Source organism: Primulina eburnea, chromosome 5 (assembly GCF_022965805.1).
Source record: "Primulina eburnea isolate SZY01 chromosome 5, ASM2296580v1, whole genome shotgun sequence".
Taxonomy (NCBI): domain Eukaryota; kingdom Viridiplantae; phylum Streptophyta; class Magnoliopsida; order Lamiales; family Gesneriaceae; genus Primulina; species Primulina eburnea.
In genome coordinates, this window is record NC_133105.1 from 4994659 (window position 1) to 5022436 (window position 27778).

Genomic DNA, 27778 nt, shown 5'->3' on the forward strand with positions numbered 1-27778 from the left:
ACTTCTAAATAAAAAAATAACAACATAAAAAAAGGAAAAAAGAGTTTTTTTTTTAAGAACAATAATGTTGAAAAAAAAAATTGAAAAGTTCGTATTCATATATTTGTAACAACAAAATTAAATTTTTATTGACATTTTTTATTAAAAAAAAAGTTGCAAATTTTATAAAAGAAAAAATAATAAGAGAGATATGATTTTACCCCCACAATATATATTTATAATCAAAAATAAAATTATAACTTTAAATTAGATTATTAACCACATATTTTAATATAAAAAATATAATTTTGATATTGAAAGAATTAAAATATAAAAATATTAATTTTTTAAAAAATAAGTTTTTTTTAATAATGTACAGCATTCTCTACTGTGGGGAACCCACAGTAGAGGATCTTGATCCCAAATATATATTGATATCCATGAAAATTAAAACTACAACTTAATCCTAATATGGGATGTAAAAATTATTATTTCGAAATTAATTTTTAAATAAATCATTTACTCTCACTTATATTAATATAAATTGTCGAATTGATACTTATTGTTATATGTCCGATATAAATGAGATTGAAAGATTGATGGCACCCTTTAGCTAAATTATTGGGCACCATCCACCTTTTATTGATTACAAAATGGTATATGTATTTGTTTTATTAATATTTAATCAATACTATAAAATATTACATGTAAATAAGCAATTAGACAATATTTATGAAAACCATCTACGTATTTTGCATGAAAAAGTTTGTGCATTATTTCGCATACAAATTCATTTTTCTTTCGGTCCATGTATCTTTGTATTTTCGTATCTTAGATATACAACTCAAAGTAAATTTATCATCACTTTCTATTATGGTGTGGTACTTGATATTTCGAGAGTCTGAGTCGAAAACAAAAGTTGGACCCCTTAAATAATAAGTCATTGTTTTTTTCTAATAAAAGTTTGTCAAAATATATGAGAATAATTTTTATCTATATAATTTTCCACTAATAAGTCCTCAATATTTTTATGAATTTTATCTCAATTATCTGGATTATCAATTTCGGAGAAAACAAAATTCCTTTATTCATATTTACATGTAATCATTTTCAACAATTTTAACATCATAATTTATCCAGTCTCTTCACATCAGAAGCTTGAGTAATCTTTTTTTTATTATTATTATTATTATCGTCCATAAATTAATCAGTTTTTCCAAAATTACTGTTATTTTGGTTTTTTTTTTTTTTTTTTTTTTACATATCCTTCAAATTAAAAATTGTTTCTTTTTAAGTTATTTTATTATTATCACTAAAGTATGGCAAAAACTTGTGTGAAACGGTCTCACAGGTCGTATTTTGTGAAAAATATATTTTATTTGGGTCATCCATGAAAAAATATTACTTTTTATGCTAAGAGTGTTACTTTTTATTATGAATATCGGTATGTTTGACTCGTCTCACAAATAAAGATTTGTGAAACTGTCTCACAAAAGACTTGTTCCTAAAATATTACTCCACATCTTCGATCTAAATTTTAGTTAATTGTTTTTTTTCCCCAATATCTACACAAACGCGGTGTGTCATACCAAATATATCATATCCACGATTTTTTAAAAAATCTATTATAATTATAAGTTATATAACTTGGAATTTGGAAATCATTTGGAAATTAATATGTTTGTATGTATGTATATATATATATATTGTATGATTTTGATATTCATTTAATAAAAAAAACATATAAAATGGAATTAGAAGTAATCAATTCGTAATTTATATATATTTTATTTGTATGGTTTTGATATTCATTTAATAAAAAAAACATATAAAATGGAATTAGAAGTAATGAATTCGTAATTCGTATTTTGTACAACAGAAAAAAAAAAAGAAAATTCCAAACACAGCTACTAATTGTCTTATCAAAACAAGCAAAAAGCGAGAAAAAAAAATAATTTTTGTTACATAAATCAGAATAACATAGACATGCTGAAATTTATATACAAAAAGTTTCTTTAGAAATTCTAAATACCAAAATTTAATAATTTAAAATAAAATATAATTTATAAATTCAATTACTTAAATCATATGTTATTACAAGATCAAATATAACGAGAAAAAGAAAAAAGAAACGAACTTAGCCAGATGTCAATATAAGATTAAATTTTTTAAAAGTAAAACTTTTTTTATATAAATAAATTGGGATTATATTGTAGAATAAAATTGTGTTTGACATCTGTTTAAAGCTAAAAGAATGAAATATCACACTACTATGAATTTTTTTAAAAAAATTCAGGGCCCCTTGAGGTATGGTGTCTGGTGCACTTTAGTGTATAAATGTGTGATGCATCATTACGTTTTTATCGGAAGATTATTTTTATATAAATTTCAAAACAATTTTTATCATGTTGAAGTTTAATTAATAATATAGATAGTATATGTTGTATGTTCGATTATCCTTTGATCACTTTCTCATGGGTTATTTTAGAAATTTTTTTCTGAGTTAATCCGTTTTCTGTGAGACGGTCTCTCAAATATGTACATGTGAAATGTGTCGACGCGTTTTATATTTATCATGAAAAATAATACTCTTAGCAAAAAAAATAATAATTTTCATGCGTTATGTCGATTTGGATAACCGGTTCACGAAATTTTTTTTGTGTTATTTAAAGACATTTACCAAAAATTCAGTCTTCAATATAAAAACTAAATATTAATATTAATAATAAAAATATACAAATATATAAATACTAATTTGATATTAGTTATTTAAAAAAAAAAGTTAATATACAATTCGACTCTCCGATGTTCCGGAAGATTTATTTGTCATCACTAAAAGCGAATCCATAAAGCGTCAAGATTGGACCAAACGTCATCGTTTAGTATTTCATCGTCTACCTGGAAAATTTTCCGTTACTCGTTTCGGTTTTAAAGCCCTATCCCTATTTCCGATTCTGTGTGTCAGATTTTTATATATATCTTAATATCTTAATTACTTTGCCATTTGATTAATTTTCCAGAATAATTTTCTGGTGATTGGATCAATTTTAGTGCAGATGTTCTTTCATATACAGTTGTAGTATGCTATTGGACTTAAGTTCCTTATCTTGAATTTGAAACCCTAGTTGCTCGCTATGGGCTCCATTTTTTAAATTTGATCTCGAATAGAAATCTGATTTTCTATTTGGAGATTGATTTTTGTAATTCGATCTGTATATATGTAAATGGCGGATCAAGAAGAGGAGGATCTGAAGATGGCATTGAGACTGAGCATGCAACAGAATGAGTCGCCGGAGCCAAAGAGGAGCAAGCCGATGGAGAATACACCTGTTGGTGGAGAGGCGACTCCTGAGGATAAATCACCGGAGGTAAAGAATCGGAGGTTGCAGCGGGAATTGATGGCTGCTGCTGCGGAGAAGCGGATGGGAGCAGCTAAGAATGCTGCGGAGAAGCAGATGGTGGCAGCTAAGAATGCTGTGAAGAATGTGGAGAAGGAGAAGGTGACGGATGCGGAAATTACGGGTTTAGAAGTTGAGAAAAAAGGAAAGGGTGTGAACTTGGAGAATGCTGAGGTAAAAAGGGGAAGTCTTGGGGTTTCATTATCAGGAGATCAGGCTAATAAGCTCTTCTCGATGATTTTTGGTAACAGCGTTAGTAAAGATGTGCTTGCGCAGTGGAGCAATCAGGGTATTAGGTAAAACAGTTTGAATAAAAGATTTAAACTTTATGTTATTAGATATTGTAGAAACCGTATATTGATTTTGAATGAGGTTTTAGAGGTTGATGGAAAGCATTTATAATGCTATTATTCCCTTGCTCGTTTGAATTATTGGAAACATCGCTATGAAAATATGAGGAAGTTGTCTCTCAGTGTCCTTTATTGTGTATCTTGGTCACTCAGTTGTCTCTCAGTGACATTTAGTGTGTATCTTGGTCACTCAGTTGATTATGATGGGTATTATATGTTTTTTTGGGTTTTCAACAATTGGTGCCGTAGTTTACTGTTAGCATTTTGTATCTCACAACTGTATTTAAGATGGTAATGCTGGAATCCTACGATTTGTCTTGAATCTAAAGGGGTAAGAGCATTTAGCCTGTGAGTCATAAATAAAAACGTAGTTGGAAGCTTTTTGATTTTTTTTCGATAAATGATGACATAAAAAATTAGTGTTGATGACATCCTTTTTTTTAATCTTCCACTAGTGTTTTTGGTTTTTGCTATGTTACACAGTAGAATATGTTCAAAATAGAACTTTTGTGGGAAGTTCTTCTCATAAAATTTTTTATTATGTTTGAAACGGGGTATAAGATGAGCGTAGTTGGCTTGATTCAAATTCATCGAGCCAAGAATTTTTAAGCCTCATTAGCCATTATGAGCTCAAGCTTGAATGATATTAATTTGCGAAAATGCTCTAAAAAAAATTTGTAAATACAATTTGTATTCATGAGCCAACTTGTGAGCTAAGCTCTAAAAACCTCTAGCTCGAGCTCGACGAGTTCAAGGTCACTTTTTTGTAGTCAATTTCAAGCTTGTTTTTACACCCTAGTCTGAAAGATGGTATGGTAGTTTTATTATTTTGATCTGGAAAATTTTGTGAAAAGTTTTTTTCTTATATTGATGTGGGAGACATGGTATAAATCAAAATTTTATAGACTAGCAATCTAATAAAGCCATTTATTGACATGAAATTTGTACTTCCTTAGATATCTTTCGTGTGATGATAGATTAAAATAATATAGAGGTTTGTTTACAGCTGAAGAATTGGAATTTTGAACACCTTATCCAACAATTCACATCTTTCACTTGAAAATAAAATAATGTTGCAAAATTCCTGATTTTCCTCAAGGCCATTCAGATTTTTTATTGATGTTCAGTCTTGAATCAACATTATCTTTGGAGCCATACATGATACACCATACTTAAAGCTCAAAGAAATTTTCAGAATCTAATCTAAATATATAAATATCAGGAACTTGGAAAATGTAAACGTTAGTACTGCACATATAGCATATCTTTGATGGCCATGTTAGCATCATTGTCTTTTGGTATCAAATATTTTGCTAATTCAATTTCATGTGCATACCTACATTGGAATGCATTTTTGATGAATTTTACTAATTTTTAAAGCAGAGAGTTCTCCTGTGGAATTGACCTTAGTAATTTGATTGCTCATTGGCAAAAAAATGAGCTTGTCCATATAATGTTTCTTATACTTTGGAGCAAAAACTTCTTCTGCAGGTTTAGTCCTGATCCAGAAACATCTATGGGGTTAGTGCAGCATGAGGGTGGGCCGTGTGGCGTGTTAGCAGCTATACAAGTAACAATGCTATTTCTACTTTGAATTTTGATATTGCTAGTAGGACTTGAACCTAGAAGGTTCTTTATGTAATTAAGTTTTAGAATTTTTTGTCAGCAATTCTGTCCTGCCTTGTTTTTCTTGATTTATTTGTAGATAAAAAATATATGAAGAGAAAAAAAAACTCTAGTAACTAAACTTTGGGGGATTTATTGTAGCTCGATGTTATATTTATTTACTTTGCTAGCTCCTTTTTTTTATTTAATTATGTTACAACTAAAGAAAGATAGCAGATTTTTGTTTTATGTTAAGATCTATGTATTTCAGATGCCGATATGGCATTTTAGGATCATCGACTTTACTTAGAAATTATTCTTTTGGGTAAAAGCTCATAATTCTCTTTTCATTGGCAAGCTCTTAACCAAATTTTATTATTCATAGCTCCTCTTGATGTTATCCCTTACAGTATTTCCTGATTGAATTTGTATACGCATAGATAATTACCAGTCTTGGAAAAGCAGGAACAAAAGTGTGTGGCGGTTGTTCTACCTTAAAAAATTCCTTTTATCTTATGGTTAGCTTGAGTTTAACTTTCTGCTGGTTGATGTTAATATTTAGAATTTACGTTGTGCTAAACATATAGCATAGAAAGTAACTTAAATTTTCCTTTAGAGAAAAATGAAGCAACTTTCTACTTTAACTATGTTTTGTTAATTCTCAACACCTTACATTGGTCGGGCTTGATAACTTGACCGGCTAAAATATGTTATCATTTTTCTTAATGAGACTATTCATCTTATGAGCTTCTTAGAGTGAAATTATTAGCTCCTTTCATATATCTTGCCAGCTTTAAGTAAATCGGTCAGTTTGATCTGTCTAACTTGATGTGGAAACGTAGTTTGCTCTCTTTTTCTGTACTGATGTTCCGCACCACCATTTCATATGTCCTCAAGCAGTAACTTAAAAAATTATATAGCACCTTTACTTTAGGTTGTTCGCATAACCTTCTTTTTTTAAGTCTTTGTAATGCCATCTCTTTTGGCGTAATGGACTCATGGAAGGAATTAAGACTCAGCCTACTAGTCGGTTAAACACATGTGAAAACCTGAAAACGTCATTTAGTATTTACGACTAGTTTTCCAAGAAATTCATAGTTTAATAAAATTTTCTTTTTCCTCTATTTTTCATTTTACCGAATGGATTCACAAGGAAAAGATATTATTATCCGGAATAACATATACATGATTTTCTTGTTCTTTACCCATAGTCATTATCTTAGCTTTAGCATGAAGTCCTCTTGAAATTAAAATGTTAATTCCATTTTCTTATGTAATTTATCACAAGATGTTTCATTAAACATTATGGTCTTCTCTTGCCTGGGTTCTCGCGGTTCATAATGGGTGCTAGTTCTTTTTTTTACATTATTTCTTCTTTTTTAAGCTGTTAGTAAAAAAGTTGAGTTATGTGTGAGCTAAATTCCTTAGAAATGAGTAGCAATGCTACTAGTAGTTTAAGTATTGAATATCAATGGAACTTCATTACATGGGTTGTTTATATGGAGCAAATGCTGTAGAAAAATTGACTAACTAACTCTATATGGTGTCAAAAGTTGAGGTTATAGGATAGTTTTCCTTTTCTGTGTGTTTATGTGTGTCTAGGCCTCGGAGTGGTGCTAAAAGTTTCTCACAGTAAATTGGTCATAAACATAGAAAAAGTGTCCATCTTTGACAAAGTGCAGTATGTATGGGTGGAAATTGGGAAATCAGATCAAATATAATCCAAGCGTAAAGACAGCAAAATCATTAGAGAGATGGATGACTGAATCACCAACATTGGTTTCTACTATCAACTCTTTATTAGTCTTTATCATTAATTGACTGACTAGTTACTGGTTTGGGTTTTAGAGTGCCTCCAAATCTTCTGAGTTTGGGATAGAAAAGTAGTGAAATTCAAATTCGGTTTGTTATTGTTGTTGTATATCAATGGTCATTACATTTGTGCCACACCTGGAAGAAAAATGCCAGTTTTTACCTGATTCAGTGCATGTCTGCATCTCACAGTGTGATGCTCTCCTCACAATATAATCTATTTTCTCTGCAGGCTTTTGTACTCAAATATCTTCTATTTTCTCTCGAGGAATCAGATAATTTTCCAAACATCCATGCGGATATGTCTGTGAGAAGAGTTACACATAATGACTCTGTTGCCGCAGATATTTCCCATCATCTCACAGAGGAAAACAGATCGAGGTAATGAAATCCTCTAAATTATTTCTTAACGGTGTTGCTTGGTGCTGCTTTATTCTCAATTACTGAAACTATTAGGTAGGAGGAAAGAAAAGATGAAGAGTTCATGAATTCATGTCTATGCATAAAATAACCAAATAAACCACTGGCTTCGAGAAGGTTACAAGTAGAGAATTAAGTATTGTTTTTTTTTTCCTGAAAATTAGATTATTATACAGTGTTTGGTCATGGAACCCTGAATTCAATCTTTACATATGATACTAACCGCTAGTTGTAAAATTAAATCACCATACTCTGATTGAGAAGAAGTGGGACATCTATTATTATTTTTTTGCTCTTTTATTTTTTTTGTAGAAATCAATGCTAATTAAATTTTGGATTTTGATTCCTTTAACTGTTTATAAATCATCGTTGTTACTTGTTAGTAAAATAAGTTTTTCTATATTTGGACAGAGCTCTGGTGAGGAGTATGAGTGAGATACTCTTTCTGTGTGGAAGTAATGAAAGAGTGGTGGTAGCATCTCTGGATGTTCTTGATGGTGATTCTATTGATTCCATCGATGTGTCTAAGGATGAGGTAAGTCCAGACTTAATTAATTTTTGTCGCACTTTTTATGCCATTTTATGGCATTATTACCTTGTTACTGCTCCTTTATGTGAAATTTTTTATTGATTACGAAGTTGCCATTTAAGTTAATTAAGTGGTGCACTTGGTGAGAATGTTGTAGGGTATTTACCATTGAACGTGGTTTCTTTCTCTCAAATTTATTTGTAACTTGCTGCACAGGTATTGGCAAAAGCACTTGAAGGTCTTTCTTTTGAATCTGGTTCTGATTTGCAGAAAGTTTTGAGAATATACCACTGCACTTCTCAGTTGAGTGCATTTCAAAAACTTGAAGCAATGCTTCCTATTTTTCGAAGTCGTATGGGAGCATTGCTCTTTTTAATAGCTGCCTTGCTCTCCAGAGGACTGGTATGCTATTCTCTCATTTTAAATCATGCTTTTTCACAAAGTCTGACAGAGGAATAGTGGTATCTCATTGACAAGTGGTAAATATTTCACATTATAGATAAATAATGTGCTGAAACTGTTCTAAACTGACGAACAATAATTGGATGCTAGCTGAAACCACAACTTAAGGAAGTAACTATTATTTTGCCCCTTTCTTTCTTTTTCTTCTTTCTTTTTGGGGACATTGCCCCTTTCTTTTCAATAGCTTTTCCAGTTAGAGGTAACTTTGCTAAATATTAACAACATATTGGTATATTTTGATTTGAAATCCTTCCATGCAATTGTACTTTTTAATTTTCGATATTTCTCAGAAAGTGGGACACCACATTACTCGGTAACAACTATTAATAAAAGGACATGTGCTTCTCAACGTGAAGCAGGCAGGTTTAGTTTTTACCAAGACACTGTGTACTTTGTCTTTATGTTGAACTCTATTTGGCGGCTCAAAATCATCTCCATCCATTGATCGTGGAAGAAATGAGGGCTTCTGATATCTTGTATACTAATCTGAACTAGATTTCAAAATTAACACTTCATGTGCCTTAATATTCCTATCCAAATCACTGCATGTATGCGTTGTTTGCCTTCTAATTTGTTGATGGTGCAAGTTAATGTATTCAGTACCTGTTTTTTCATCAGGACAATGTTCAAGAAGACAGGGATGACCCCAGTCAACCATTAGTCACTGCCCCATTTGGGCATGCATCTCAGGTGACCACAGATTGATAATTTCATTTCTGTTGGATAATCGTGATGGTTTGGCATGGTTACCGGAATAGTTTGCATTTAACATGTTATTTCTCAAATAGGAAATCGTCAACCTTTTACTTTCTGGAAGTGCCGCTGCTAATGTGTTTGATGGGAAGATGGACTTGGGCGGTGGCATGTTTGTGAAAGGTATCTCAACAACTGTGGAAGTCGGGTTCCTCACCCTGCTAGAGTCCCTTAATTTTTGCAAGGTTGGCCAGTATCTGAAATGCCCCAAGTGGCCGATATGGGTCGTTGGAAGTGAATCTCACTACACAGTCTTGTTTGCTCTCGACACGAAAGTCCAGGACGAGAATGAATTCGAGCATAGAGAAACACAGATCCGGAGGGCTTTTGATGCCCAAGATCAAAGTGGAGGTGGTGGATTCATTAGTGTTGAAGGCTTTCATCGTGTCATTGAAGAAACCAGCATTAACCTTCCGCCTGATAAGGTTGAGCATCTCTGTAGCACTGGTTTTATCGTATGGAGTGAATTCTGGCAGGCACTTCTAGACTTAGACAAGAGTTTAGGAGGGGTCAAGGATTCAACTGGTTTGATGGGTAAGAAAGTCTTTGATCTCTACCATTTTAATGGGATTGCAAAATCAATTGGTAATGGTTCCCTAGCATCACTTGGAAGTGAGAATCCTATTCAAAGACCAAGACTAACGAAATTGAGCGTCTCAGTTCCTCCAAGGTGGACACCAGAGGAATTCTTGGCGGATGTGCCAGTGTCCTCTGAATCATTGAAAAATGAACCAGGTGGGGTCGAAATCTCAATTGAAGTATCCAAGCCTCAACATGCTCCCTTGGTGGATTGCATCAGAACACGTTGGAGACGTGCTGTTTGCAACTGGGACGGGGATGCGCCTAGTATTGTCTGAGCTATGTCCATTAGTTTTTATATTATGATCTCATGAGTCATTGTTTATTGGTCCACTGGCGGCTTTACATGTGAGATGCAAACTATAGATTGTTTGTTCTGTGGTGTTGTAGCATTTAGGATTTGAGAAAACAGATTGTGTTGAATTTATTATTTAAACTTCCAAAATGAGTGTAACATACAGATCTTTGGTTATCGATGGCCATTGATTAGGAAGTTATTTCAAGAACTGGTGAGGACGTTGATACATATTTTAAAGGTCAGGACTTATAGTTTCCTACCTCTGCTTTTGATATTAAACTGTTTTTTTCCTATTCAATTTTTGTTTACTTTTGGAAAAGTTCACTTAAATGTTCTGTAGTTGCAGGACAATTTTGGTTCTCTTTTATCTAAATGTATGTGTACTTAATTTCTTATTCCAGAAAGCCCCTATCAAAATTATACGAATAACTAAGAATAGATGTTAACTCATGATGCAATGCGTGGTGAATAACAGAGCAACTGCCACTAGTCCATTCCATTCCAATATTAGTATAGCATAGATAACTAAATCTCTACATTAAGAGTTCCGTGCCCGACAAATATAACATGGGCTCTGGGTTACACCAATTTTTATTTTATTTTTTTAAAAGAAAGAATTAATAGAAACATAAAAAAAATAAATAGCACGACTGCCACACGGAACCAGCACAAAGACCTCGCATATAACTTTCATGGTCATTCTCAAAGCCAGCACAAAGACCTCGCAAATAACTTCCACGGTCATTCTCAAAACTGCAAGCCAACCCACACTATGAACAAACTTTGATCCAATACCATATGTATCTACTGAGAACTGCAGTCCCTGCAATGAAAATAAAACGAACACTGCGAATAAGTTTAAAGAATGCCATCGTTTTAATTTTCTGCCGCCAAAGACATGAAGTGATAGATAATATGCTAACGAAATGACTCACCAGCTTAAAAACACTTCTTGTGAACAACTGCAGGACCAGATTCATCATACTCCCCCTTTGAGATCCACTCATGCACAAAATAAAAAATATTAGCTTGCACTATAACTAATATCATATCACCAACAATGCACACACATGCATCTATACAAACTTGCCACCATCCGTGTTTTCACATTTTTGGATATCTTAGGCTGATTGAAGGCAACGCAAGTTGAAATGCTGATGGAGTACGTGAATATGATGCGCTTTAAGAAAATAATAAAGAGTCAGCTGTTGGAATGTACCGGGGATGCCAGGATTGATCCTCCAATTCAGACACTGTACTTCCTCTCAGGTGGTGCAACCACCTTAATCTTCACGCCTCTTGGGGCAAGTGCCGTTATTTCCTTGCTCATACGATCTGCAATACCAGGGAACATGTCGACCCACCACTGAGAACGATGTTGCCATAGAGATCCTTCTTGATATCCACATCACATTTCATCATGGAATTGTATCTTGTTTCATGAATTCCTGCAGCTTCCATTCCTATCAATGATGGCTGGAACAAGACTTCTGGCCTCTGGGCAACGGAACCTCTCAGCGGCAATGGTGATAACTTGTCCATCGGGCAGCTCATAATTCTTCTCAATAGATGAGCAGTTTTTTGAAGTCTCCAGTTCTTGTTCGAAATCAAGTGCCAACGTATGCAAGCTTCTCTTTAACATCACCAACAATTTACCCGTTCGGCAGTTGTGGTGAACATATACCCTTTTTCAGTTAGAATCTTCATGAGATAGTCGGTGAGATCACGACCAGCAAGATCCAACTGCAGAATAGCATTTGAGAGTGCATACCCCTCATAAATGGGAACAGTGGCTCACCCCATCACAAGAATCAAGTATTATGCCTGTTCATGAGAAAGTAACTTTGATTATATGATCAAATTTGGCACCCTTCACGTAGTCACATTGTTGTACCGCCACTAGCATACAGTGAAAGAACAGCCTGGATTGCGGGGTGCCTCTGTGAACAGAACATGGTGCTCTTCAGGAGCAACACGGTAGAACGTATGGTGACAAATCTTTTCCATGTCCAATTGCTGACTATACCATGCTCAACAGGATTCTTCACCATGCTCCATGGGATACTTCATGGTGAGAATACCTTTAGATTGAGCTTCATCCCCAACATAAACGTCTTTTGCCCCATACAACCATGACACCAGTGTGTCGGGGACGACCCACTATGCTATGGAAAACAGCCCTTGGAGCATCACACCAGCAAATCCAGCCTATAAAGAAAAAAATACCAGGAGATACATCGCACAACATGAACATCAATACCATTGCTCATCCCACATAGAAAACCAGATTCTCAATAATCAACAGCTTACCTTGACCATTCCAGTACCATTATCAACAACAAGGGGTTGAATATACTCTCCATCAGCCACACTGTGTTATGCTGTATAGAGCCAAGAGGAGTGAGGTGACCGAGCTTAAAATAGAATGAAAAAAGACGAATCTTTACTCCAGAAACTAATGCAGCACATATTGAAAATATGAAGATCGTGTAACTGGATCTTATATTATATCAAAGATTATTCACAGCAGAACTCCGTATTTTCATATATCAAACCTACATGTTCTGATCAAGTACTCGATGTCCAAAAATTATTTTTTGAATTTGTAAAAACATTAATGAATTACAGTCTTATTATTAAATTTGTACATAAATAATATATTTTAATATGCAACTTTAAAAAAACGTTTTTATAAATAAACTTTTAATAATAAACCCCAAACTCGAGTTCGGATACCCCTACTTAATCGAGCTCGAGTATTAGACTGAGTAAAGACTAAAGATAGGATAGTTTTGTCCTAGCAATCAGAGGGCGGTCTAAAATGAGTTCAAATTTTTTATAAACCTTGGCTTATAAGAGGTTTGTGGCCTCGTTTTTCTTTTGTTCAAGGGAGATTAAGTTAGAACAACTCCATACATGTTGGTAAATGTTGACAAGCCCTCCAATAAATGATAAATTTACTTTCTAGTGATAGATATTAATAAAGACTTATTTTAAGTTTGAAACTCGACAAAAACGCTCCACTTCGGAGAAAATCGGAAAAAAATGTTTAAATGATAGTTTGACGAATTAAGCGTAATTAAAGCGTTTAATTAAGCGTGTTTAAGAACAATTAATCAAATCTATTTATTTTTAATTTTTTTCATTGTGGAGGTATGTCTTTTTATTTTAAAATAATAAATTAGGTTTATAATTTAGATGTTTGTTTTTAAATTTTAATTATGATTAAGTATGTCTGATAATGATTTGACAAATATTTAGCATTTTTTAATATGGTTTAGTTGCAACAACAAATAAATAAAGATTGTAATTTTTATGTTTTTATAAATATGAGAATTATTACATCAGACTTAAATTTATCATATTTATGTATTATTTGATATATTTATTGGTTTGAGATAATTATAATTATACTAATGATAAAAAAAAAACAATTTTTCCCGCTTCAGTATGTGCTAATCTCTCTTAAGCTTGAAAAGCTTGGAGCTCGATATCTGCGCTTCGGAACGCTTCACGCTTTTTAAAACCTTGATAGAAACTACTTAAACCACAAAAACTAAGTTAGATTTGGATTGATAGATTTTATATTGATAAAAGAATTTAATTTGGTAAAAAATTAGAATTTTTTTGATCCCTCCACCAAAAACACCCAAAATACATATAATAAATATATAAGTATATCGGAAAGTTAGGCACTTCATCGAATGATTTCGGAATTTAGTTGTAGCGAACAATAGTGTCATACAAAACAAAAAGAGTTCTCCCAGAAGAAAAATAGAAAATAATCTAGAAGACCTAGAAAACATATTATTTGTGAAGAACGCAGCAACAGTTCTCACTTCCTATATCCGCCGCAAGACACGGGGGCTGAACTTTCTCGTCACTGTACCAAAGCGATCGACCTTGAATTAATTCATCCAAAAAGTAATCCAGCTTCTCAAGAGTGACATTGGGCATCACAATAGCGTGGGCCATATTTCCCTCGCAGGCAAGTTGCCAACGACGGACAAACTCCTCGTCTCGAGGTCGTTCAAACACGACAGTGCTGCTCAGTTCATTGAGCATTGCACTAATGCCAGCTCCAATGAGACGGTCTTTCAAATAATGAGCGTTTCTCAGGCATTTTTGTACTTCTTTTTGGAACCCTTTGTAGCCTTTTCTATTCAGGGTGTACCAGAGAAAGATTGGCGCATGGCCGTTTCGGCTTCCCATGATTGTTGCATCTCTTGAGGCGAGATACTCTACATTCCTTGAAAGGGCGTTTATGTGCCGAAGCCTCGTGAGCTGCACACCACAAGGCATGGGGCATCCCACAAACTTGTGGCCAGATACACTGACACTGCCAATGGGCTTCTTGAATGTAACCTTGGGTGCCTGCAATAGGACCCGAAGAACTGAGAGAAAGAAGAGTGGCAAACCGAATTCCTAAACAAACTTGAATGAAATGAACAAAATAAAGTAAAATGCTGGAGAACCCTAAAAAATTGCACCCCCGTGGAACTCAGATGTGACAAGAAGTCGGCACTTAGGTTATCTCCACTCTTCTTTTACTAAAATTCGAAATTTTCACAGTCGGTGATGTGATATTTTCAGCTCCAACTCCTACAGTTTCTTAAACTAAACACTATGTTTTAATTCTCCAATAACTATATTACAGGGCTAGATTCAATAGCAAAAATTGGTCCCAAAACACTCATCAGAGTAGATATTTGATCCTACAGCTGCATGCTTTTGGAGGATCAATGTAGGAAATGATGAGTAACATAAACAGATAACAATGAAGCTCAGCAAGCACAGTTAGAAAACCTTTTTGACAAATGGCATCATGAGCCCAAAAAGAGCACCATCACAATGGATATAGAATCTATCATGTGAAAACCCACAGTCTTCAAGAGTCTGTATAACCAGATCAAGGTCGTCAACAGCTCCCTTAACAGTAGTTCCTGCAATGCAGATATTGTTACCAATATAGGGATAAACTCAACAATGTATAGCCATATTTGCAGTTTAAGGAAACTCAATCTCACTCCACACAGCGGACAAACAGTAGCTAGTATCAGACTTGGAGGCAGAAAAGAGAGAGAAGAAATCACCTATGTTGACATTAATGATTGCTGGTTTGTCCTTGTTTGGAAGTAGCTTAGTTTTAAAATCATTACAGTCTATCTCCCCCGTTAACAGAGTCCCGACTTTCACAGATTCCATTCTGTACATTCTTGCTGCTTTGAACACAGAATAGTGGGACTCTTTTGATGCATAGAGAATTCCATCAGGAAACACTTCCCTCCTGTACAGTGGAATAAAGAATCATTTACTTATTATGAAGTATGAACTTTAAAGTTTTCCTCGCAAACACCACTTGGACACAATTGGGAAAGACCACCATGTTCAAGTTATTGCCAACGTAGAAAGTCACGCAAATTTACACTAAAACAAACACTGTTGATAATGTTTTGTTCAAAACTCAAAATGAGACCAGATTCTTGAGAATAATGGTGTAGAATTATAATCTGAATCAAACAAACTTCTATTTTAACAATATTTTTTTTGTAATTACAAAAAAAAAATTAATATTTACAATTAAGATTGAACCAACTGAAAGAAATGGAAAATTATTTACCTCGGATGTGAAACTAATAGCAGGGAAAAACAAACATTTTTCATAGGCATATATTAGTTTAGCTTTTTGAGCAATTTTTCTCTCAAAAACTTTTTCAGAATAGTAGATGAAACTTTTAATTAACGCAAGCATTAACATGTCGATTTAAATTTAATAATATCATCGCTCATAGTGAGAACTATGGTAAAACTAGTTTCTTGATGTCTTGAACCAAGTGAATAACCAGAATGATAATTGAACCAAATCCATAGAGGAACCTCTGTATTTGTAGTTAGAACCTCATAGACATAGACCAAAAGATACCTACCCTAGAAGGATGCCATGAAGATTGCCCTCAGTTCCACAATTTGTGATATATCCCCAATAATCATCCTTTTCAATCTCCCATAGACGGGCGAACCAATCCAAAACACCAATTTCGAACTGTCTTGAGTGCACACCATAGTTGCTTTCAATGAATGGATCTCCAAGGTTGTTAATAGAGAAGTGCTGCAACTGACTAAGTGCACCATAATCGAAGTCCAAATTATAAGGATACCCTGTGCGAAACAAGAAAAAAAAAAATTACGAAACGATGAGAACCATGGATTATGATAATGTCTAACATATTACCAGCAGTAAAGACAAATTAAGCAGCAGCAAAAAACATAAAACAAAAAATGTGAAAACTTTTCCATAACTCCAAGAAAAACCAAGAACCAATGTGCAATAAATCTCTCTGGTGTTTCGGTACAGTCATCCCAAATGAGACAACAGTCCATGCTATATTCATTCGGTTTAATATAAGCGTCAAAACTCTCTGTCAACCACTAGTTGCAGAGGTAATTGCTTCGGCTTCTGCAGTTTCAATCAAAATCTCTCCGTACGTAACTCATGTAAAGACCCGCGAGATAGTTGCGAAAATTTCCAAAGAAATGCAGGCTTCTCAAATACCTAAATGGTGCTTGGTCCTTTCGACGAGCGTTCTGCGGTATCTAGCCAATATGCTGGCCATATAGGCCTCCTTATCCCCCGTCGATTCATCGTCAGCGTCTGGCTCCGTCACCTCCAAGCTCGTGGTGTGCACGTTCTTCCCCAAAACCATCTCTCTCTTCTCCCAATCATCTTCGGTACTCGAATCCACCACTGGCGGCACTTGCTCTGCCACCACCGCCGACGGATCAAACGATTCCACGCCCGACAACTCCGTCAAGAGATCCGCAGATTTTTCGTGCCTCAAAGCTCCGTTAGACGCCATTGGTGCTTCAATCTCTACGCCAGTCCCAACCATGCTGCTCTAGATCAGTAAAAAATGGGGGAATACATCAATCCAGCAATTCTTCCCCTATAAAACAAGAATAAATAAATACACAAATGGCTATAAAAATGTGTTGCCTGGTAAAGACAGTTGTGGATAATTAATTACAGGAGAAACTGAAGAATCGGGCGAAACTGAAGCTGGTGAATAGGAGGAAATGTATTATTTTAATTTATATGTTTATAAAAATCTATCCAAATATAAATATATATTTCTAAGACAATCACGAATAAAATTAATTTTGATGGTTTCCAAAAAATAAAAATAAAAATAATTTGCCCAAATTTTTTAGAGTGGGTCTCATGTGAGACCATCTCACGGATCATAATCTGTGAGACGGGTCAACAATACCCATATTCACAATAAAAGATAGTACTCTTAGCATAAAAAGTAATACTCTTTTATGGGTGACCCAAATTAGAGATCCGTCTCACAAATAATACCCGTGAGAATGTCTCACATAAGTTTTTGCCAATTTTTTATTATTATTTTTACTGTTATTATTGTTAATATAACAAAAATAGTAATTAATAATTTTCTATTAATTATTTTAAAATTAACATTATCACGTAAGCATATTATTATTTATTTGATAATCAATCAATAAAATATTATAATAAATTTTATTTTTTATATTAATTCGACAAAGATGACAGAGATATTAATGAAACACATTATTTTGTCATGCAATAAAATCTATGTTCGTTGAGTCAGAAAATACTCTTTAAATGAATAAAACATCATTATCTCTGTTAAAAATATACATTTACGATAAAAAATAAAAATCTCAAACTCATAAAATATATTAAACTATCTACTTTATAAAAATAATTTCACTCAATTGTGGTTTTCTTCACAAATTGAGAGACTTATTTATAGAATTTGATTAGAAATAATCCAAAAATAAATACAGAATTACATACATCATCACACACAAAGTTTCAATATTTACTACTCTTATTTTCAAGATTCAATCTCTTATTTTCAACAATCTCAACACTCTTAATTCATAGAAATTTTACTATATTTAGCTCGAATTATACGATATTTAGAATTAAAATCAGTCCGATATCTCGATTTATTATCTCATTAATCATTATTGTCACCTCCCAGAGTCTGATAAATAATTCAATGAATCACAAATCATCAAGTGTATGACAAACTTGAACTGATATTTGGATAAACGTGGATGACTAATGTGTCATTATAATAAAAATAAAACATGTATTTCTTGACAAAGATTAGAGCAAGGATGACTCAGTTCATCAACCTACATAAAATAATGATATAAAACTTCGTGTTTGTATAATTAATCATTGAGCCAATTTTATGGGATTACTTGTCGGATAATAAATCATACCAGCCAATTTCCAGTATTTTATTTTTTATTATATTTTGCCAAAATAAAATAAACAGGAGAAAAATAGAAGATAAGTTTAAAAAAACATACTACGTCAGGCCCATTATTACAATCGAACCCACCCCACTACGTGGTGTTGTCCTTTCCCAAACAGAATCAAGTGGGCCCCCCCGTGCTGACACACGTTTCCGTTTCGGCTGGACCAGCCCATTATTCGATCTACGTACCCATAGATATGGGCCATGTTATCTCAAGTGGGCTTTTCTAGCCCAAAATGGTGGATGGTGACGTTGCTTATCTGCACTATTCACTTTACCTTTCGTTTCAATCAAATCTTTCCTCAAACATTAATTGGAAATTATGTGCTTCCGAACAAAAAAAACCTTACGCTTATTCTTAAAATTTTATAAACTATTTTTTTATTAAAAAAATGGTCTTTTATTGAGCTACTATATGATGTGAACGATAATAAATTAAATTATTAAATATCCTTATTTTATTCAATATTTTGTTCAAATTTTGCGAATTTTTAGAATCATACATCATTATGTTTTCTAACTTTATCAGATACATATTATTTTTACAAAAATTAATTTCAATTTGGTTTCAATTCTATTTCAATACATCTTAATTCATTTTCGGTTATACTTTTGATTCGATATTATACATGATTACTTCGATTTCATCATCACAAATCTAAAACCAATTTAATCTTTTTTCAAATTAGATTTATAAACTATTTAGTTATGATCGAGTCTCGAAACGAACTTGAAATTTAATATCAAATTTAAAGCAAAAACTTGTGTGAACGGTCTCACAGATCTTATTTTGTGAGACAGATTTCTTATTTGGGTCATCCATAAAAAAATATTATTTTTTATTGTGAATATCAATAGAGTTGACATATCTCAAAGATAAAGATTCGTGAGATTGCTAATCCAAATTTAAATTTTAATATGATATCGGCTCACACAACCTTTATTGAGGTTATCTACCAAAGACGACCCGACCTTTCGTAATTATTACATGTCCCCGGAACCCCTATCCATTTCCACCAGTCAACTTTTTCCTTATCCTCTCTCACACACAGTCGCAGGAAAACAAACGTGTAACTAAAGTACACGGTCGTGCAGGGGTCTCCTGCAAGACAAAAGACTGACAATTTTGAAGCAAAAATTTCCTCCCTGTACGGTTTTTGTGCTCGAGAAGCTGTGATTGGCACAGTACTGGCGGACCAATTAACCCCTCGGTCGTTGCATAGGGGAAAAATCCATTGAGAAGAGTTACAGTTCCAGTGAAAGTCAACTAACTCGATCCATATACGTTTTATTTTCAAATTTTGTAATATAACTTACTCATTGAGAAAATATACGCATTTATTTATAATAATCTATATGGATTTCGTGGAGGAGGTGGGGGAGAGTTCATCCCCGCCGCGGACCTACAGCATCGTCGGCGGAAGTTGCGGAGGAGGACACGATGTGATCAGGAATGATGTTTTTACCCGTTTGATAGAGAATGGAAATGGAGAGGTGGTTGGAAATCCTCATTTTCGTGAACAGTTGGAAGCTCATTTCAACCGCCTTCCTCAAAGGTGCAATTTTTTTTTAATTTTTTTGTGCGCGAAGTGCGATGAAATAGGAATTCTTTGTGCGTGTATGCGTTGAATCATTTGGGTTTGTGTGTTTTTTGTTTTGCTTTAGATTTGGAGTGCGCTTTTGCCGTTGAATTGCTTGTGATTGTTTTCCTGAATTGCTTGTGTTTGAAAACGTATCGCTCTTTGTGTACGATGCTGGAATACAGTTAGCATGCATGTTATTTGTTTCGAGTCACATTCATTGGGCTTGAGATTCAAAGATTCACATTTATTAGAATTTGATCTCTTAAACCAGAGGATAACCGGAATCTTTCCAGGAAATCTATGATTTCTTTTCGACTTATTTTACAATATTCTTGTTTTGAATTTTTGTCTATTTGAACTTAGTATGGACCTTCGGTGCTGCCATTTAATCCATCGTGGTGTGTTTTTCAGTTATATGTTGGATGTAAATATGGATAGAGTGGAAGATGTGTTGTTGCATCAAAAGCTTCTTTCTAGGGCTAAGGACCCTGCTAATCGACCCGTTTTCCATATTCGTTGTCTAGAGGTATGGATATATATTCATTGGCATTTTAGACCCTTTGCTGACTAGCTCAATTGAAAATTTCCCATATTTTCTAGGAATTTACCATTACTCAAAACTCTTGAATCTTTTGATTCGTTTATCTACATTTTAGTAACTTTACAGGATCTGAAGATTGTGTGTGAAAGTAGACAAAATACAAAAGGCAGAGATTTGCTGCCAAAAATTATATGGATTTGATTATGTTATTAATGGCAATGTCAAAAGAATAAACTCTGTTGTTAATTTTATAGTCGTTGAGTAATCTTGATACCATTTCGAAGTTCTCTCTCCTTTAGGTGATGCTATTAATGTGACTCACTAAACTTGTTTTTTAATCATCATAATAATTTTTCGCAAGCGAAGCATGAAAAGTATGAGAAATCCATCTTACAATCCCCATTTCAGTCGACTCCTGAGGTAAAAGGTTAATAAAGCAGACTGAATTTAGCGATTGTACCGCTCTTGCTAGTGCCGTGTACATGTGATCATTCAAAGACAACTAAATATTTTTTTGATGTCCCAAGTATTTGTAAAACCTTTCCTGGAACGGTTTAAATGATTCCCGTGTAGCAGAAAGATCTCGTTGGTCCCCCATGTACCTTCCATGTGAAATACTGGAATCAGAAGATTATTTTGCTTTACCGCTGGCTATTGCTTTTATTGTATCGGCTGTTTGTTCCATATGAGAGCAGATGGTCGTTCTGCACCCTTTTTTTTTTGCGTATTATTTTTGCTGCTTACTGTATTGTACATCTCATTTTTCTTTCTATATGTGACTCATGTTTACTCTCCTGCTCTATAATTTTTCATCTGCCACAGGATATTTGCACTAGAACCAATGGCATTGATGATGAACAAGTTTCAAGTTTTCCTCTCGCCTCGAATCGACGTGGTACTGTTGATGACAAAGAAGCCAAATCATCAAGTCGTAGGTGCTTATGATTTTAAATGTTTAGTTGTCTAATTTATTTTTCACCACGCCATATAACATTCTTACGCCTGCCGGGTGCTTGTTGCTGTCGTATTATGTTTTTATCTAGTTCTTACAATATTCTAGTCTGACTGTGACTTGAAACAGGAACTTTGTGGGTGGCTTGGAGACTTGTTCTAAGCTAGAGGGTCTAAATTTAGATATCAAGAAGAATTCTAATGATAAAGACAAGGAAACTCCAGCAGAATATTCTCCCAGAAGGTAATTTTTGGGCCGCTTTATATGCTTTGTGTTATTATTTATCTTATTAAGGATAACAGTGTGTTATTTAATATTTGAGGGATAAGAAAAATCCACCTATTCTTTGCTCCCGAGTATTCATTAAAATTTCCGGCCTGTTAGGTGTTAAGATAGTCAGCTACAAATGTCATGCCTGATAAATTCTCTGATCAAGTCCTCTTCAGTGGACTTCAGTGCCTTTTATGCTTCTCTCGAGCCATTTTACTTCCTCAACCCAGCACTTTCTGACTATCATATGGAGGGATTTTGTGTAACTTATAGCGTAACTTAGTAACTCTCTTTCCCATCTAGAAACTACTGTAGATACTCTGTTCTCTTTGTTGCACCATGTCTATAGATCATCCAAGCTTGAAGCTCACTTGGCCCAAGACTCTGTCTCTCACTTGAATGCACGTGACCTGCGAACTCTTTCAATTTTTTCTTCATTAGTGCTTCTTGTATAAAAATAAATTTACTATAAGCATGAATAGTGCAGGCAGGAAGCTTTGCACACACCAATTCATGAAGTAGTATTTTGTACCATTGACAAACCTAAGCTTCTTAGTCAGGTAAATTACAAAGTGTATTTTCTGCATTTTTAAATAGATATCTGGTCTTTACCATGCAATTTTTTTTGTGAACTTCTGTGACTTGGTCATTTTTATGGAGTTAGGCTGATGATTTGTATACGTTCTCATTCAGCACCAATCAGAATATGTTATGTAAGTCATGTCACGTTTCAAAATGATGGTGCCTCATTCTTCTCCGAGAAAAATGAGAAGCTTCAATATTACCTGTCGGATATGCTCAATTGCATAGTTTCTTAAGTATCTACTAGTCTTTTGGTTTTGATTCTTCCTTTCTTTTCTCTGTTTTCCTTTTAAATTATTCTTCCTCTCCTCTTCCATCATTTGAGGTTTCATGTTAGTGGTATTTAGATTTGACAATTGTGCATTACTGAGTTTTGTATTATTGAAGTCTTTGACTCTTATTTCTCTTATGCAGCTTTCTGCTTTGCTCTCAGACATAGGACTTAACATACGGGAAGCTCATGTATTTTCAACGATGGATGGCTACTCTTTAGATGTATTTGTTGTTGATGGATGGCTTGTTGAGGTAACTGTGGTGTAGTTTACCAAGTTCAGTATCATTCTCAATCTCAGTATCTAGTGGGGGTGGGGGGCAATCAGAGGTTGTTGTTTTAAGTTAGGTAGAACATGAAATTCCTGCATTCCAAATTTGAGGCAACTTTCATCACATCCAATTGTAATTTGCTGACTTGTTTCTTATCATGTTGTCCACAAACTTTCAGATAACCATTATTTCATCCACAGTATCTTAATTGCGAAAAATAACATCATTTTAGTTCACCAGTGGAACCTTTTTATTTTGACATGCCTCTGACAAGGACTGCATTTTCTTTTCATGTACATTGACTGAGACTCTCATTGGACTATTGGTGGTTCCTGTATTTCAAGATGTCTGTGCAGTAGTGTGTGAAATTTTATCTGTAGAGCATTGAAATAATTTTTAAGTCTATGATCGAGGATGTTGCTATGTCGAAATGTTGTTGACTTTTATATGTTGTGGCTAGGATACAGAGGGTTTATATGAAGCGATGACACAAGCAATTGCTAGAAGTGAGGTAATTGACATTGATATACTTCATATTGTTTTGTGTTTATCTTTCACCTTCTTAAATTCCTTCATTTTGTTTTCGTAATTCGAGAATTCGGCTAATTCGTTATTATGTATTTGTTGTACTAAGGATACATTCTAATGTAAAGGAGTTTGTTTATAACACTTTATTCTGTTTGGTTAAATCTGGCTCATATCCGATAAAAAAACTCTTATTTGATTGAAAGAGCATATATTGTTCAAAGACAAGTAAAGAAGCCATGCTTCTTCATAGATAATCAAAGTGGACAATTTACCATAGAACAATAAATCAGAAGCGCAGTCCAGTTCGATCAAGCAAAACTATTCATTTAAGTTTTGCTTGAGCCTTGAATGACTAGTGAAGGTTAAAACTATGTCATGTGTGTTTGATTCTCAGCAGATAAATAAAATATTAAATGAGCTTTAATGTAGCTCAATACTGGTGAATTGCAAGTAGCTTGGTGTTGTTTCAGTCATCTCGAGGGCTTTTGAGTTGAGTTATATTCCATAAGGTTACTAAAGGTATCAAAGGTTTTGCATCTCAAACAACTTTATATTTTTGGTGAGGTCATTACTTGACATGATAGCTGAACCAGGCCTAGGGAAGGTAATTGGTTGAAATACTGTAATCCATTAATGAAAAAGAATTCCATGTGCTAAGCTTTTGAAAATAATACCTCATGAATGTGGGGACTGTGTTAGAGGCCATCATATTCAACATCTCACATCTTGAACGGCTTAAAATTTGTTTAGGGATCGTGGTCTGGTTCTTTGCCGTCACGGCCAATGTTACTGGAGAAAGCTAATGCCATGCAAGCAAAATATGAAGATTGGGAAATAGATTGGAGATTATTGAAGATAGGGGATAAAATTGCTGCTGGATCTTGTGGAGATTTGTTAGTTTATAGCTTGATGATTAGTTTTATGAAATACTCTGTCCTGTGTTACCATTGCTAACATTTTGAGTGTTTTTTACCAGGTATCGCGGAATATATTCTGGCCAGAATGTTGCTGTCAAGGTCCTTAGATCTGAGCATTTGAATAATTCTCTGGAAGTAGAGTTTAAACAGGAAATTGCTATTTTAAGGTAACTATCATTACAGCTTTCTAGAATAGATGGTCATGCGTTTTTTCCCGATTCACCTCATGTTTTTTTTATTTGTCTCGAAATTTTTGAAATTTGGCATTGAAAAAAGTTTGATCTTGTCACCACCAATTCCAACTCGGTTCATTGAATTTTCTAATATTTCCTTTGTTCAATGCAGACAGGTACAACATGAAAATGTCGTACATTTCATAGGCGCTTGCACAAAGCTGCCACATGTATGCATAGTAACAGGTATCGTGCTTACTATGAGAGTAATTGTCTTTCAACTTTTGTAATGTGCAATGCTTGGTGTGACTTAGCTACTTTTGATTGCAACATATTATAAGTACCATGCATGCAACTTAGCTATAGGTGTATGGCTGTTGTTGTTTTGAACTGTCAAACTAATTCTGTGTTCTTCCATTCTCAACCTAAAGTAAAATATTTATGTAATAGGAGAAAACTTTAAATTATCTGAAAGTCCCATAGTTGTTTCTTCTTCAGTGTTTTGATTGTAACTATGTCTAAAGTTTACTAATTTATTCATGTCGCTACTGATTTTTGTGTTTAGAGTACATGCCTGGTGGGAGCCTGTATGAATATTTGCATAAGAATCTTCTTGTCTTGAAACTCCCACAACTGCTGAAGTTTGCAATTGACATCTGCAAAGGGATGGAGTACCTTCACCAAAAGAACGTCATACACAGGGACTTGAAGACAGCAAATTTGCTTATGGATACTCACAATGTAAGTTCTTAAGAAATAATATTTTCTTGCTTGAATTTCTAGCTGGATTGCATACTTATTCTTAATATTCTATGATGCTGCCTCTTGCCTCCATATTGTTGGCTATGGTGTCGGATTTCTTATTCACGAGATTCTTTATCAGTTGCTTGAGCTTGTTTTGCGTCTTTTATAACTTATTGGTGCGTACGTGTATTGATCAGTTCGATAATTTGTTTCAAGGTTGTTAAGGTAGCAGATTTTGGAATTGCTCGGTTCCAGAACAATGGTGGGGTGATGACGGCAGAGACTGGAACATATAGATGGATGGCACCTGAGGTGATGTTTTTAGATTTTCTTATATTGTGACAAGTAAATTTTTCATAGAAAAAGAGGGATCCAAATTTCTTAGTCCAGCATTTAAATCTTTGTTCTGTTAGTTTGGGGTGACTTAGGTTGTAAAATGTATCTATAGCCAAAAATTCTTGATTCTGAATATCCCATCCCATGGGCTATCTAATTCGTGGTTTTTACTCATCGTCTAATTTACAGGTGATAAATCATCTACCTTATGACCAAAAGGCAGATGTGTTCAGTTTTGGTATTGTTCTATGGGAGATAATGACAGCCAAGGTTGTTCTGAAGTTCCTAATCTTTATAAATATTAGTTAGTGCTTGCAACAAAGTAATGTCAGAACCATGTAGACATGATGATTTCTACGTTTTTTACCTTTCAGGTTCCTTATGATACCATGACCCCTGTACAAGCTGCCCTGGGAGTGAGACAGGTTTGCGCACTTTTCGTGACATGTTAAGTTTGTTAGTTTATAGATGAAAGATGGCCGAAATTGCAGAAATGGCTACAAGACATGTTGGTTTTGCCAATTTCTGAAGGCTTATTTCGCCGCTACCAAATCTGTTATGCTATTGGGAGCGAGTGGGCCTTCTGGGATACAGTTAATCCCTATCTTAGATTGCATCTTGCACTAAGAGAACCAAACGACTAGACACACACAGCAGTCGATGAATCATATACTTTATAAATCAGTTTCTGCATCAAGTAATTTTCTACGGTTTATGGAGAAGATAAAGAGATTGAGCTGATTAATTTCCTGCAAGCAGATGTGGAGTTGCATATGTCCACTGTGAACAGACATGAGTGCCCAGATGATATAACTCGAAATTTAAAAGTCTAATTCAAAATAGAACAAAAATATCATTTGCCAGGTTAGAGTATTAGTATTACCAATGCAATGTCATTGTAATAATATCTAAAACTCAGTAATCTCTTAAGCATAATACGCACTAGTTTTTTTTTATTAGTGGTTCAACATCCAGACTTGCACTTAAAGAGATCCTTTATTTTATAGAACTCTTGTTTTGAAAATGCTCCTTCAGTTTTTCTCGCTTGTATGATGAGCTGATATGTAACACGATTACATACTTATTGCGCTGGCAATTGCTCTACGTTCCATGCCTTCTAATATTGATGTTTGATATAATGACGTTTTGAATTAACAAGGTATAGCCCCAGTGCTCAAAGACAAGAACAGTATTTTGAAATAAAAAACTGTAGTAATAAACGTAACGTGATGCTTGATTGGATTGACCTGTACACATCTGCTTGTCTAAGTTTGAAGGGAACAAAGTTGGAATATCAATTATGCACATGAATGCCTAGGCTGAGATGTTAACTACTTTTGTCCAAATTCTAGGGACTTCGACCTGAACTCCCCAAAGATGCTCATCCCAAGCTGTTAGACCTAATGCAGAGATGCTGGCAAGCTCTTCCTACTGATCGACCCTCATTCAGCAGTATTCGAGTTGAACTTGAGCAACTCCTACAAGAAGTGGAGGTAGAGAACTTCACCTTTTCTTGCAAACAACTTTCACCGTCGTTATTTATTGAAGCCACACATTAAAATACACATATTTCCAGGATGCTCGAGATGTACCTAATGGCTGTTAAGAGTATAGATCACACAATCTCGGCATGTTTCTATAGTAAGTGGTGATGGGCACTGAGAGTCTTTCCAACTTATTTGGTCTTACTTGGCTCGACTCCTGATTGATATGAACCTATATAACTCAGTCATAGGAATCGTTTTGTTGGTGTATGTATTGGGACACTATTGACACGAGGGTGTATACTTTTTTTTCGTTCGAGATAAAAACCATCCATTAAGACCCCTGTAAAAAGTCACGATATACAACACACAATTAAACCACTCTAAACCAGACTCGATGTTGATGACCTTCCGAGCAGGGGCGGAGCTATGTAAGCTTGTACCCGGGCTTTAGCCCTGGTGGTCCAAATTTTTTTGAAAAAATTATAGGTAAATTTTTTATAATTTTAGAATAATATGATATTAGTCCGGATATATTAATTTAAATATTAAAAATTCTAAAGTTAAAATTCTAGCCCGGGCGGAGCCATATTTCTGGCTCCGCCTCTGCCTTCGTTAGCCGAGG

The 27778-nt window shown here is 34.3% G+C and overlaps 3 protein-coding genes and 1 pseudogene across 3 annotated transcripts; 2 read left to right on the forward strand and 2 right to left on the reverse strand.

Moving 5' to 3' along the window:
- The first annotated feature begins 2797 nt into the window (after positions 1-2797).
- On the forward strand, positions 2798-10413 carry LOC140832591 (uncharacterized). The gene is made up of 7 exons (XM_073196692.1): positions 2798-3673; positions 5219-5297; positions 7377-7525; positions 7976-8099; positions 8310-8495; positions 9174-9245; positions 9344-10413. The coding sequence occupies exons 1-7, from the start codon at positions 3204-3206 to the stop codon at positions 10163-10165; spliced, it is 1902 nt and encodes a 633-aa protein (XP_073052793.1). The 5' UTR covers positions 2798-3203; the 3' UTR covers positions 10166-10413.
- Positions 10414-10675: 262 nt separating this feature from the next.
- Positions 10676-12519, reverse strand: LOC140832592 (actin-7-like; annotated as a pseudogene).
- Positions 12520-13881: 1362 nt separating this feature from the next.
- LOC140832593 (serine decarboxylase-like) lies at positions 13882-17159 on the reverse strand. Its single transcript, XM_073196693.1, has 5 exons — positions 16739-17159; positions 16113-16344; positions 15279-15472; positions 14992-15128; positions 13882-14559 (listed from the first exon to the last, which is right to left on the reverse strand). The coding sequence occupies exons 1-5, from the start codon at positions 17073-17075 to the stop codon at positions 13993-13995; spliced, it is 1467 nt and encodes a 488-aa protein (XP_073052794.1). The 5' UTR covers positions 17076-17159; the 3' UTR covers positions 13882-13992.
- Positions 17160-19493: 2334 nt separating this feature from the next.
- LOC140832594 (serine/threonine-protein kinase STY17-like) lies at positions 19494-27515 on the forward strand. Its single transcript, XM_073196694.1, has 16 exons — positions 19494-20056; positions 20495-20609; positions 21447-21559; positions 21706-21819; positions 22334-22406; positions 22843-22953; positions 23432-23482; positions 24250-24392; positions 24476-24583; positions 24762-24835; positions 25155-25330; positions 25550-25645; positions 25859-25939; positions 26044-26094; positions 27022-27162; positions 27246-27515. Exons 1-16 carry the CDS (start codon positions 19857-19859, stop codon positions 27273-27275), a joined length of 1677 nt encoding a protein of 558 aa, XP_073052795.1. The 5' UTR covers positions 19494-19856; the 3' UTR covers positions 27276-27515.
- Positions 27516-27778: the final 263 nt, after the last annotated feature.